At 45.1% G+C, this 14,707-nt stretch overlaps 1 protein-coding gene across 1 annotated transcript in view; it reads left to right on the top strand.

The window, feature by feature from the left end:
* Positions 1–11,508, top strand: part of LOC308135093 (solute carrier family 22 member 23-like) — a gene marked incomplete at its 3' end in the record, with an annotated part of 39,872 nt that extends 28,364 nt beyond the window's left edge. Inside the window, exons 5-11 of the mRNA XM_080502966.1 lie at positions 1,581–1,708; positions 3,275–3,377; positions 5,910–6,145; positions 8,010–8,042; positions 9,158–9,281; positions 9,756–10,995; positions 11,083–11,508. Of these exons, the coding sequence (XP_080359092.1) occupies positions 1,581–1,708; positions 3,275–3,377; positions 5,910–6,145; positions 8,010–8,042; positions 9,158–9,281; positions 9,756–10,995; positions 11,083–11,508 (2,290 nt within the window). The remainder of the gene's footprint in view (positions 1–1,580; positions 1,709–3,274; positions 3,378–5,909; positions 6,146–8,009; positions 8,043–9,157; positions 9,282–9,755; positions 10,996–11,082) is intronic.
* Positions 11,509–14,707: the final 3,199 nt, after the last annotated feature.

Below are 14,707 nucleotides of genomic sequence, written 5' to 3'. Positions count from 1 at the left end.
GTCCAGCAGATGATGCAAGTCTGCTGATTTGTGTTGAAAAGGGCTGCAATGTACAAAATGACAAAACAGGCACTTTGGCTGGGGTAGAAATCTGCTGCATGGAAACGCACGCAGTCGCCACTCGCTGCCGTTGTTTCGCTGACTGTGTTCATATCAACATGCACTCAATCTGCAAGTAGATACCTGGCAGCCCGGATGAGTGTTTGCCACATAATACCAATAGCAGATAATAGAGCGTGCTAAACCATAACATGCACAGAGGTGACCGTGGCTGTGAGGCAACGCCGCGTGCCAGATTGTGTGTCTTTATGTGACACTGCAGCCAAGGACAGAAATCCCATTTCATAGATGAGTGGGAACTATAAACTGTATGCTTTTTTTCTTCCTGATTTCTAGGCACCGCCCCACCGTTGTGACGCACATGCTGCTTTGCAGACTGTCTGCTTTATGGGCTGCTAAAAGAAATCAAGCCAGCCAATCAATTTTGGAGCACTTCCACTCTACTTTTGAGCATTTGTACTGCAGAGAAGTTGAAGGAATTATCCCTCCGACAATGATTCCATGTAGCGTTTGACAGAGATGGTAATTTACAGGAATATTGTCATCATTGTCTTTTGCTTTATGTCGGTGTGTGGTGATAATTGTTGGACTAAAATGTCCAAAGCTATTCTCACTTTAAAGTCGAGCCCAAAATGAGCATGAAACCAATCAAAACTCTGCCTAGAAATAACCCAAAGCTGCCTAAAATTAAACAAAATCCAGCACGAAAAGAATCTTGGACTAAAAGAAATCAAAACTCCCACCAACTCTGGTCTGAAACTATCCTGACACCAGTCAAAAGCTGTCCTCAATTCTAAAATCAGCACCAAATGGGCCTAAAAACCAGTCCACACCTTGTCCAAAACCAGTCTAAAGGGAGCCTAATGCTTGAATCAAGCCTGTAATGTGCCTGAAACAAGTCTAAATCCAGTGTGGAACCGATCTCAGACTATAATGAAACCAATCCAGCACTCATCCAAAGCCTGCCGAACTCTAAAATTGTGTTTCTTATATTGCTTTCACCTCGGCTGTATTTTGTGTCGAATTAGTTGAGCTTTTGTTCCTGAATATGGCGAGGCTGTGCCAGGGTAAAGAGGAGTTCGGTTAAAATGCGGGGTGACAGCAATCTGTTGAAAATGAATTGAATATCTAAATTGAGTTGCTTGTACTGATCCACAGCCAGGCTATTATCTTTAAAAAAAAGTTATAAAACACATGGTTTGGTATGTTTGTTTTATTTCAAAGTCAAGCTTCAAATATTATAATAGATTTATTTTATATATATAGAGAGAGATATTGTTATTTTCATTGTTTAAAATACTGCTGATACTCGATATTTCCCCGTCACTGCTGTGCTCAGTATCGTACTCGAAATGTGTTGAAATGATTCACTGGTTCACACAAACGAGATTTAATCCCGCTCTCCCTAACCGAGTTACGTCTCAATCGGGCCTTTTAAGCGCGGAGGGCTCATTTTTCACGTGACATTAACAAGGACGTGTGTCCCCCCCCCCCCCCCCCCCCCGCCCTCCTCCTCGCAGGATCTTCCCTGAGTCACTGCGCTGGCTGCTGGCCACTCAGCAGTACTGCCGCTCCAAGTGGATCATGGGACACATCGCCAAGAAGAATCGAGCCAACATGGAGCTGGACGCGGACAACATCCTCACAGGTAACCACGCCGAGCAGTCGACTTAAACGACTAAAAGACGTCCCGATCGTGATATTGTGCAAAAAGGTGTAACTCGTTTTTTTTTTTTCACTTTTCACCCAAAATAACGAGGTTATGCCCATTTCCTGTTGCGTTACTATGGTAACGTGCACCACCGTGGCAGTGCTGGATGTTAAACGTCACATCACGGCACTCCGAGACGTTGAATAATTGAATTGGAGCCTGCGGTGAGCTGCAGATGTCCGACTCTCTCTGACCTCAGCAGCCAAACGGACAATCAATCCTCATCCAGGCCAAAATTTAATCTGTATCCAGCTTCAGCAAACACTTTTCAACACTTTCTTCTTCTGGTTTTTTTTTTTTTCTCACTGGTTCAAGCTCCGGCTTATGAATCCTTACAGTTTGTGAGTTTGCATGTTTTCTCTGTGTGTCCGCACGGGTTTCCTTCCACAGTGCAAAAAGAGGCTAAAATTGTTGTTGTAATTCTTTATTTCATTCAAAAATAAAATAAACAGTCGTCGAATCAAAACTTCCAGTTCACATTTTCAATGAAAAGAAGCAGAAAAGAAGATTTACTCTCATTATGTCTGCCCCTTAGTTGCCTCTCAATAGCTTCACAATGTCCAACTTTTAAAATATATACATATTTACAGATGTCTTTTAAGCATTCTAAGGACAGTGTCTACCGCATATTAAAAAAATACACAAAAAAGAAAGATGATATAATTTTCATGTTTGCCCAAATCAAATATCTAATGTTTTATATTATCTCATATCATATATTATTATTATTATTACTTATATTCAGATCTATTTTTCAATTTTATTTTTTTTTAACATTGCTGATTTTATGAGTTTCTTGAATGTCAGGAGAGTTCCTCTTCCAAAAACTGATTGATCGTTTTTTTGTGATTCTGAAGCCACACTGGGAAGATGCAGGTGGCTTGAAACGAGGATGTCAATGAGATTAAAACACAATTTCCAAAGAAAACTAGATTAAGAATCTTTCTAAAATCTACATCAGAAATTATCCGGCTTCGCTCTTTGGCAGATCAGCGATCAGACCGGTGGTCCGGAGCCTTTTCTTTCAGGCAACTTCTCTGAAAACCACTGATTTGTACTGTGTAAATACCCTACTTCATATAATTACAGGCCCTTTTTCTGGACTATTTGTGCAGGGGTGGTCTACATGTGGTACAAATTGACTTGACAAAGTGGCATTGACCGTGTAATTGAAAATTCAGATCGGAGTCAAACCTTGACTTGCAAAGCAAGTCCAATATCAAAAATCCTCCTGCTGATTAGGCCCGACTTTCATCCAGATTACCATTTAAATATCAAACTGCCTCCATCTCTCGACTGCTTCGGCGGTTATAACAGATCTGTCTCCCTCTCCAACGCCTACAAGACTTTGGCCAGACGGCGTGTGGGAAAAACCCGGGACACCTCAAGTCTTGTGCTGACGGACTATCCAGATTTCAATTCATGTTTTTGTTCTCGCGCTCGGTACACGCGTCGTATTGTTGATTTTTTATTTGCCGCTTCATTGAGTTTGTGTGTTTCCAGAACTGCAGCGAGCTCTTCAGAAGAAGCCCAAGAAGACGTGCATCGTGAAGATGGTCGGCACGAGGAACCTGTGGAAGAACATCGTCGTCCTCTGTGTCAACTCGTAAGTCTCATGAGACGGTGAATGGAAACTGTATTTCGGGGTCTGAAAACTGCTTCTCCGGATGTGAGTGGGGGGTTGAAAGGAGTAAATTTCAGACAAAGGCGCAGCCAGGATGCCACTATTAACCTGCATCCTGGATATCGCCAGCCTTCACTCCTTTTGTCCTTCCATATTAGCGCTGCAGTTCCCCCCTCCCCCCCTCCCTCCCTCCCTCTCGCCTCTTCTCCGTCTGGGATCTCATCTCTACCCGGGCGGAGGTTTACCGCTGCCTCAGTGCATGGTGTCCCTCACTCCCCGAGTCGGCATAAATTTTACATGAGCTTTGTCCTTATGAAACATTAGACAACCAGCAGGGAGGATGCGAGTGTTTGCTTGTATTTTTCTGTGTTTGTCGGGGTGTGTGCCTTTGTGTCTATGAGCGCGTGTTTACACGCGTGCCGCAGCATTTTTGGGAATGAGCGGATGGGAGGAAGGCGGCATTAATATATGATGAACGGTTTGTCATTCTCATTCTGCTTGGCGTGCGCGGCGTCATCCCGGTGTTTGTCCTCTCTCCTCGTGAAAACCCTTCGGGGTTTGTCCTTCAGTCCCAAGGTTGGAGATAGGCTTGATCCCAGTTTACACCTGTCAATGTGCCAACGTGTCCTTGGGCAAGGCAGTTAACCTTAAATTGCTCCCGTTCAAGGGCGAGCGCCTTGCATGGCTGCTCATGCGCTATTAGTATGAATGTCAGTCTTTGTTTTTGTGTTTTACACACTGAGCACGGTTCCTGTTCGTTGACGGGATACACCATGTGAAGAATCAGTCCTCAGAGTTGATCTTGAAATTTGAGTGCAAGGATTCAACCGAGACTGTGTGAGAGCATCTCCAAACGTCTTTCTTTTTCCATTGTTTCTGCTCTGTGGTTCAAAGAAGGCGCAAAATGCGGGCTGGGTCACGTTCAGCTAAGCCCTAAAATGTCAAGTTGACAGACTTGGAGCATGTCGTGCTGCTGATATTATGGCGCCACAGAACAAAATCAGACCTCTGATAAGAGTCCGTGCATCCATGGTTTGGAAAGTTGGACCTTAAGAGGGTAGTATTATCCAGCGTTTCAACATTTTCACATGGGTCTTGGTGGTCCAAGAACATTGTATTTAAAGTTTATTGCCCCAAATCCTGCTTTTCCAGTCATTTGAATATTGGATCGTAGGAGCTGAATTCAGAATCTGCTGCGTCTGTGTGAGCTGGACTGGCTCCGCCCACACGTGTCCATCTTGGGAAGAGGAGGAAGTAGTTCCTCTAGTGGTGCCATGTGCCAGACCAGAGCTGTGGGAGGAGTTAAAGGGAGGGCCTACCTTGATTGGGATTGGCTGAACCCTTGATGAAACTAAATAGGGTTTGCTTTCTTGTTGGAGCAACACACTTTTTAAAAACTGAAACAAGCCTGGGAGAGAGAGGACAGACTTCCGTCACTTCTGGGGCATCATTCATCGGTATGGGGATGATTATTACCGCTGGAAAACCATTAGAAAGTGCATAATATGATCCCTTTAACAATATTAAGCAGGTGGTTGTAATATTATGGCTGAAGTCCAGACTTCTTTGGCCTGCTTTGTATTTGATGCTTCCTTCTGGTTTCCTTTATATTGCTTTTAGCCAACATTGTGAAAAGTGGCAGCAGTAATAGATGTGGTGTTTCTAGTTTTTTTTCCACAGGCCACCTCTGAATCTAAATGCACAGTAATTCTCTGTCATGTACCTGTAGTAAATCTTAACTGAGTTTAAAAAAAAAAAAAAGAGAAATTTTCTCCCCAACAGTTCAACCTTGCGAGTTGGGTAATGTGATGAAAGACTATAAGATATCATTAGCCTGAAGCTATAGAAAAACAGGTTAATGTGCGGTATGTCATAGTAAATGTAGTAATGCAGTTACTTAGCATTGAGTTTCCTCCATGATTCAGTTAAGTTTTCTGGTGGCTGCCAGGTGACTTCACAGGGAATGGGAAAATATATTTTAGATTTCATCTTAACACAATTCTAAAGTGTAATGCGGGTGTCTTCTTTTGTACATAGGCTGACAATGTGGGGAAAAATAGCGATTTATTACTTTTTTGTGGGGGGGGGGATAACCAAGAAAAAGCTTTTGCCAACTTCAGCATGGTCCAATCAAAGGATCGCACCATAGTTATAATAGCGTGTACAAGCATTCCCATATCATTATTGGATGGTAAAATCCAACAAAGTACCAAACGTATACACAACAAACCAAACCACAAGTCAACAGTTCTGCTTAACACTGAAGTGACAGACGGCAGATTGTTTTACCAACTTAAATCATAAGAAACAGACTCATGGTAGGACTCTTTAAAGATGTTTTTGATGACGTATGAAGGTACCATATCTCATAAAATACTATCAATACAACATGCGTGTGAAACCGTCCCATTTCGGATACCGGAGTGCAATCCAGCGACGCACACAGCAGACGTCATCTTTCCACACGTTTTTAGGCTCACAGCGTTTCCTCTCCCTTTTTGCTCTCTGCCTCAGGCTGACGGGATACGGGATCCACCACTGCTTCGCCCGCAGCATGATGGACCACGACGTGCAGGAAACCACCATGTTTCACAACTTCTATGCCGACTACTACACCATGGCGGGCATCGCGGTGGCGTCGTGCATCGCGCTGTGCCCGGCGGTCGGGGTGATGGGTCGGCGCGGCGGCCTTCTCATGTTCATGATCATCACCGCTCTGGCGTCGCTGCTGCAGCTGGGTCTGCTCAACTGTGAGTCGACACGCATTCTCACGCTTTCTACACTTTCCTTTGAGGCGACGCCATAGTAGTTTGAGGGTTGGGGTTTTTTTTTTTTTGCGTCACATTAAGACCAATCGACAATCAACATTAGGACGACTTTCCCCTGTGGAGAACAAGTAGTTGTCTTGTTTGGATCAGCAATCAGCCATAACATTATGACCACTGACTGTGGAAAGAGGCAACAACCTCAAAGTTGACGTTACGAGCAGAAAAAAGAATCAATTGTACTGACTTGAGTCAAGTAACACCAAACCTGCAGCTCATGTGAGATGTTTCCACTTTGTACTCGTTTAGAATCTGTGTTTCAGATAAGATGATCCTTCATTTGCCCCACAATGGCAACATTTCCATTGTTTACCACCGCTAATCTCGTTGAATTGAGTACTTACAATCATTTACAAAAGGTAAGAGGTAATTTACAAGAACACTGAATAAAGAGATCAGACTCATGTGCTGGTCTATGATGTGATTCAATCATTGACTCAATCCCATGATGTCAGGTTGGCTTGTTTGTGATGTGCACACAGCGTTACCTACAAGTTGTGAAAATGGATTTATTGGTCCAATAAAAAATTTCCGAATGCAACAGTTGGGAAACGGCACAGATGATCACTGAGGAGCAACTTCTTTTTCAAAATGACATTTCTTTTCAAATAGACGATATGGTATCAGAAGCTTTTTGTAAAATTGATAAAACACAATGTCAAGTTGTAATAATGCACAATGGCTGTATGGAAAAAATACTGCTGAGTCATCCTCTTAAATGACTATGCCCCGCCCCCATCCACACCATGTGACCTCACCCTGTTGAGAATGTCAATCAAACATTGAAATCTTCAGAGTCCTCTAAGATTTGAGTCACGAAGCCTGAATACTCATAAATGCCGAAACTGTATTTTATGATGCGAAATAAAATGTCTAGTTGTATATTAAACTTTTATTTAATTCCATGCAATAAAAAAAAGGCAGAAATGCCAACCCCAGGCGACTCTGTAGTCACAGTGGAAGCCTCATTATATTCTGTAGATGGAATATGATTACTGCAGCGCAGGTGTGCAACAACAATAGTAACGCTGATGACGGCTGGATTCCATTTAGCTTTGTCTGGTTTTTTTTTTTTGATGGGCACTCGGGAAGAGCCGCGTCATGGTGGCTCATACCAGCAGGGCTTCTTAAACATCTGCAGACGTTCCGCTTTGGTGATAACCAGTGAGCTGCAGCGACCCTAAAGTGGAAACATATCTTGTATGTGAAGGTTTTTTTTTTTTTAACACAGGTTTTTAGTCAATGTGTAGCAGATGATCACCGCAGTACAAGCCAGTTCAGTTGGTCACAAATGAGCTCCACTTAATGTTTAACCACACGGCAAACACACCGAGGTTATATGGTCTTCTTCCCTTTGATGGTGTCGCTCTGTGCCAGCGGCGCTAGGCATGTACCCAGCGGCCAAAAACCACATTACACCGTATAGCTGATTTGTTCGCTGTCGGTTGCTTTGATAAGTTCTATGTTTGGATCTTGAAACAAAGCGAAAGTCAATCTTTACATCCCTGTATTAGTCATTACATTGGACCCCAGTGTGAACTTTCGATCAGTCAAGTATAAAAGTCAACATTTTCGACAACTTGAGGGGAAATTATTATTTATTAATTTATTTTCTCATCATTCATATGTTGCCTTGCTTTAATTTGACCATTTCAACCCAACTCGCATTGAAGGGAAATGAATGTGGGCTGAACTCAAACGATTGTCCAGTCACATGCACTCATTTTTATATTACTATTTATCTCGTGTTTGTGAGTGATTCTCACTGTGTGCATCTCTTTATTTCCAGTGCTGGGGAAGTACAGTGACCAGCTGAATATAGGTAAGAGCTTAATTTATTCCTCTATTGACTGGAAAAAGTTTGTTGGTCTCTCAGCAGTGATTCGATCTGCAGGACGGAATAGATCGGGACGACTATATTTTCGCTGTTCCGGCCGAGATGAAAAGGATCACACACGGTTCCTTCTTGCTTTTTCTCCTGCTCTTCTCATCAGTATCTTGATGAGGTTTCAGAAACTGTGTGTAAAAAGCCCTGCGGAGACCTGTAATGAAGTCCTGGATGTAATTACATCAAGCTTCTCACTTATTTATCTCCTCTGTGTTGAACAGGGCGAGGCTCTTTGTTACTGAGCTGCGAACCCTCCACTTCCCTCCCTCTCTCTCTCCCCCTCTCTGTTTGTCAGTCTTCTTTCTTTCTACTCCCGGCTCTCTAATCACCCAGTGGGAAGCCCACGCTCATCTCCGATCCTCTCGATGCCATCTTCAACATGTCTTATTCATTTAAAAAAAAAAAAAAAAACATCAGCAGACTAAATGGGCTTTTTGTTTGAAAGCCTCTTTCCATCTACCTCATCAAAAAAAACATTGAAGACCAGGAGCCAGAACGTTTTTGACCCACTTTATTTGCACTCTTAGCATGAGGTTTTCACATTGAGAAAGCCATTCCGATAATCCCGCAAACGACCTCAGACGACCCACAGCTGCCAATAAGTTTCAATAACAACAGACACAATTACTGTGCTGATGCGATTTCACTCTGAAATTAATCTGTCTGGTTTCATGTGGTCAATGAGGTTCATTTCCACACTGCAGTTTCTGCAAAAATACACAAACGATTTCTTTTCTTTTCTTTTTTTTTAATTCCTCGTGCTTTAAATCAGTGGTTTTCTCCCTGGAGACCCCACAGATTAGCTCTAAAAGACTGCAGACCCCCTCTGTGGTCTGGGATGAAGCCAAACATGGGTGGTCACGCCCACTTTCCCCAAGAGTTTGGGTTTTATGCATCTGCTGGATGATATTCACAGAACCAGCTTTTACCCTCTCAGCAGGGATCTTAAACATCTACTTTTGACCCAATGTCAATAATCTAAAATATAATATAGTTTGATTGCTTTATCTACATTTACTTTTCTCCCATGTCTCTCGTCTCATCTGCAGATAGCTCAGACACACTGAAAAAGAACTTCTCTATCGCCTTCTCCATCATCGGTATGTTCTCCTCCCACGCGGTCAGCAACCTGAGCATCTTCTTCTGCGCGGAGATCACGCCCACTGTCATCAGGTAATAATAATAATTTTTAAAAAGCAGACTGAGTGCCACCATGGTGAGGTAATGTATAAAGAATCGTATGCGTTTTTTTCCCCGCCTGTGTGCATTTATTGGCCTGCTGGAAACAGTCAGTCTGGTGTCAGACGCAATCCACGTCTTGTGAAAATCAGCCGCCCCCGTTCGACAGCCTATGACACAGCGCTTGATGCTCATCCTGTGGGGTTATTGAAAGGGCGCTGCTATGCGGGATGATGTTTAAAGGGCTCCATCTGGTGGCTGGGGAGGGTGAAGTGCATGTCGAGGAGGCTGTGCATCTATGAGTATGTGTGTGTGTGTGTGGCACTGCAGCTCTCTGCTGTTTCCGAACAAAGAGACAGAAATGACAGAGGGTCTCTGAGATCTAAATGAGGATTATTCAGTGTAAAATGGAAAAAAATAGGAAATGTTTCAGGTCCTACAGGGTAATTCTATGCTGTGTGCCCACAGGGGGGGCGGTTTGGGCCTGGTCCTGGCCAGCGCTGGTTTCGGCATGCTGACCGCGCCCATCATGGAGCTCCACAATCAGAAGGGCTACTTCCTCCACCACGTCATCTTCGCCTGCTGCACGCTCATTTGCATCATCTGCATCCTCCTGCTGCCGGAGACGCGCTACCAGCCGCTCCCCGAGACGCTGGCCGACGGGGAGAGCTACACCCGGCAGCCCCTGCTCCCCCCGAGGAAACCCGGAGAGCAGCGCCTCCTGCTGCCGCAGTCAGAGAGCAGCAGGGACTACACCAGGGTGCACGACACGCCGCTCCACGAGGCAGCGGCCACCGCCGTGTCCACCATGGACTCCACCGCCTCCTCGGCCGTGGATCTGACCGCGCCGTCGGTCGGAGACGTGTCGGGCCTGACTTTCATGGAGATGCAGGCAAGCAAGCTGGAGTCCAAAGACCCCAACGGCCGCTCGGCCGGGTCTCCGTCCGCGCTGCCGCCGCCGCCGGACAGAGACGGCGTCATACATGCCAGCAAAGAGCATCTCCTGTCTTCAACTCCCCTGCACAAAGCGCCGACCGCCATGGACCCGCTGCTGGCCGATGCAGAGGGGCCACCGGCCATCGTCCTGGAGTCCATCCAACCACTGGCGGCCTCCAACCTCCCTGAGCTGAACCAGGCCACTGCCTCTCCTGCAAGAGACGCCAGTGCGCCTTCCCCTCCCCCCGCCCCTCAGACTATACCCGCCTCGTTATTAATCTGCACCACGCCCATCATCGAGCCCCCGCCCACTTCCACGTTGGAGTCTCCGAACCCGCTGGGCGAAGACGTCGATCCTCCCGGTCCGTTGCACGACTCTCCTACTCCATCTGAGCATGGGAGCCCCCCTCCGTCCCCCGCGCCCTCTCCTCTTCCCGTGACGGACTCGGACCCCCCCACCCAGCCTCCCCCTTCTCCTGTTCCCGTGACGGACTCGGACCTCCCCAACCAGCCTCCCCCTTCTCCTGTTCCCGTGACGGACTCGGACCCCCCCACTAAGCCTCCCCCTTCTCCTGTTCCCATTATGGACTCGGACCCCCCCACCCAGCCTCCCCCTTCCCCTGTTCCCGTGACGGACTCGGACCCCCCCACCCAGCCTCCCCCTTCTCCTGTTCCCATGACAGACTCTGAACCCCACACCCAGCCTCCCCCTTCACCTGTTCCCATTATGGACTCGGACCCCCCAACCCAGCCTCCCCCTTCTCCCGTTCCCGTGACGGACTTGAACCCCCCCACCCAGCCCCCTCCTCCCCCTCCTCCTCCTCCTTCTCCTCCCCCACACTCTGACATTCATATTCAGTTAGAAAACCTAGATGAACCCTCATCTACTCCCATCACAGACTCCCAACAGCCTCGGTTGGATCTGAACGGCGCGTCCTCAGATCCCTGTGGCCCCCCTGGCCCCACCCCCATTTCACCTTCACCAACACCACCTCCACCAATGGAGGACTCCTCTACTGCCCCACCCTCTACTATTGTCCCCATCACAGACATTGCTCATAGCTCCACCCCGGAAACAACCACCCTGACTGTCACGGACGTTTTACCAGATCCGGCGGCCCCCCTGGCACCAACGCCCTGCGCCGATTCTGGCTCCGCAGAGGCGACTCCATCCCCTCTGCTGGACTGCACCACCGTGTCCTCCCCCATAGACTCCGGCGTCCTCCCATTCGAGGACGACAGAGACAGCGCCAGCACAGAAAGCGGCGCGGCGGCGCCGTCATGATCCGGCGCCGCCACCCCGAGAAAGAAGCTTTAAGTGTTGCACCCAGACGCAGACCCACCCGGCACGAGCGAGGCCGGAGATGGAACCGGTGGGGGGGGGGGGGTGCAAGGAGAGTTATACTTGGACTTCAGGAGCTTAAAGAAGGCTGATCCAACCTGGAGTCAAGTGGATGTGTGTTACAGAGCTGCTGAATGTTTCTCAATAACCCCCCCTCCCCCACCCCCGCCCCCACTCCATGACCCTCCTTGTGCATTCAGCCAATAAAAATGAGACCACAGGCTGGTTTGTTGACAATGTGACAGGAACTTCTGCTCTTTCGTGAATGCCACTGGAAATCACCAGCGTATAAACTTACTCTGACGTAAATGAACGGGAGGAAAACCACTGTTTCTGAAGAGACTCCACATGTTATCCACAACCACTGAGATGTGTCATCAGCACTGGTGGAAAAGATGCGAGTATGAAGAAGAAGAAAAAACAAAGACTAGGAAAATGACTAGTACTTTCGCTCCAGTTTAATGTCAATATAATGAATTTGTGTGTCGGATTACTTTGTGCGAACACGAAATCTGAAAGAAGCCATCCAAATTTGAGTTATTCCTCTAAATAAAATGCCAAAATTCTACCCTGACCAAAATTTAATGTATTCATAGTGCCAAAAAAGAAAAAAAGAAGCAGAACTAGCAGTGCAGTGTTGCGGGAATACTGCTCAGTGCTGCCCCCTGCCATAAGCCTGTATGCCGATTGAATCGGATAATTTTCCAAATTTGGGGAAAATCTGACTGAAAGTAAAAAATGAATCGCTTTTGTCAACACGTGGTTGCGAGCAGTGATGTATTCATGAAAAACAATGACCCGCATTTTGTCGGTCTGACGAGAAACCTTTATTTTTCCAGTTGTTTCAGCCAATGAAATTGATGGTAAGCGAACGCTTTCTTCTGTTTTGTGAATGTGATGATGTAAGTAAATGGATAATTAGATGTTGAGCTTGATTCTTTTTCTTTTTCTTTTTTTTTTTTTTAAACCTAATTTTTAAAAATCAAAGTATTATTTTGGAATATTCTCCCATGGCGTGCCCTTAATTGTACAGAGCTAGACTTAATTCTTACAGTATTCGTGTCACCTCGGTGTGGTGCCACTTTTTTTTCTCGCCGTGGGGATGAAGCATGACGTTTATTGTGAACGTGACAACAGAAACAAACAAAACGAGTAAAATAAAAACAAAACCGTCTGATGTGATCGCCAACGTCGCAACATCGCTAATATTTTTTCCCCCCAAATTGTTATACCGCTACATCTACATTCATTTAAAAAAAATAAAAAAAATAAAAAATAATAATGACAATACTTGATACAACAAACAGGTCACATTTCTAGATAAAGAAGTGGCTTTCAAAGTGTGCAGTGGGCCGCCTCTAAGGGGCGACGCAGATCTTCAGGGGGTTCCGGGGGGGGACGCCTTTTCCTAGCATGACTTTTGGGACAATGTAACGGGTCTCCAGTTAGGTTCGGGGGCTTTTGTTAGGGTTAGCTTTAGAGTTTGGGATTAGGTTAAGGTTTAGGTTTAATCTTTGAGGTCTGGGTTGGAGTTGTGCTTCGGGGCGCAAAGGTTAGGCATTGGGTTTAGGGTTTGGCTTAGGGGTTACGAGGCATGGACGTGTTGGATGGAATTCCCCTCGTTGAGGCAAGGTTCGTCCTGTCACACTTTGAAGCCCTCTGATTTGGAGGAACCTTAAATAATACAACTAGTTAAAAGGGTCATATTGTACAAAATTCACTTTCTAATGGTTTTCCAACTTTAATATTCGTCCCTATGCCTGGACTGACCTGAAGTGAAGAAAATCTGTCGTCTCTCTCCCTGGCTTGTTTCATTAAAAAAAAAAGAAAAGTGTTGCTCAAATCAGAAATCAAACCCTATATAGTGTCATTGGGGGTTTAGCCAATCCCAATCAAGGTAGGCTCCCTTTGACTCCTCCCACAATCAGACAGCTCTGCTCTGGCACATGGCACCACGAGAGGAAGTACTTCCTCCTCTTCCTATAGATGGGCATGTGGGGGCGGAGCCAGTCCAGCTCACACAGACACAGCAGATTCTGAATGCAGCTCCAATGATCCAATATTCAAATGGAGGGAAATCAAGGAAAAGCTGGATTTGGGGAAATAAACTTAGAATTTCGGACCAATAAGACCGTTGTGAAAGTATTGGAAAAGCTGCATAATACGACCCCTTTAAAAGGTTTTCTTCTAAAGCTGGGGTTCCTCTGTGAAGACTCTTATACTTGAAAGTGAGTAACTTGACTTCAATGCTTCGAAGGAGGCGTATAAAAAAAATGTGATTTGGGATATTCCGCTGTTTACAACAATCCTACTGATGATAATAATCCTACTTATGAATAATAATTACACTGTACTGTAGAACGGAGTGAGGGGTGTCTAGTGGTTTCAGATGTGACAAAGTTTGCACAGTTTATCAGATTTTGGGGGTTTCGATTTATTGTGACCCTCACAGGTACTTCAATCTACAAACTTCCTCAAACTCGGCTGTGTGCGCTGATTACTGGCTGCACATCTGTTGGATTTAAATGATTGAATAATCCCAGCTGGGGCAGTTCACTTCTGCATGCAGCTCTAATGTAAAACTATTTTTCATTTACTTTTTAATCTATTCTTTTCTTAATTGGATCCTGTTTAAAAAAAAATTTATGATCCTCTTTTCTTATTTGTTTTATAATTTAATAATTAACTATGTTCTCTTAGTTTTTCTTTAAATGGACTCTTTTTCAAATGTCTTTTTCAAATGTTTTATCAATATAATTTTTTAATTTTGGGGGATTATTTACCCATTTTTTAATTCACTTTTTTCAAAATGATCAAATTTATTAATTTTCCTCCATTGCTTTAACTACGTTCAATAATTTTTCTACTTTTTTGGCTTTTCATCTATTTCTGTTTCATAAGTTTGTACTCGTCTTCAGTTGCTTGTTTTTCCTCCGACTTCTTGAAAGTATTTCTTCAATCATCTAAAGTCCAACATATGTGCGGCTGCGCTGCTACGCCTCAAAGCACAATGGTTTGCAATCACGAGTTTGGTATTCTGACAGTTTCAGGCCGCGAAAAGGGAAAATAGTGTGGGTCATAAATAATACCGAAAACAGTTACATTTAACATTTCCAATTGATTCACGTTTCGTCTACTTTTT

The sequence above is a fragment of the Blennius ocellaris genome, assembly GCF_963422515.1.
Source record: "Blennius ocellaris genome assembly, chromosome: 10".
NCBI lineage: Eukaryota > Metazoa > Chordata > Actinopteri > Blenniiformes > Blenniidae > Blennius > Blennius ocellaris.
This window is presented reverse-complemented; position numbering and strand designations above follow the sequence as displayed.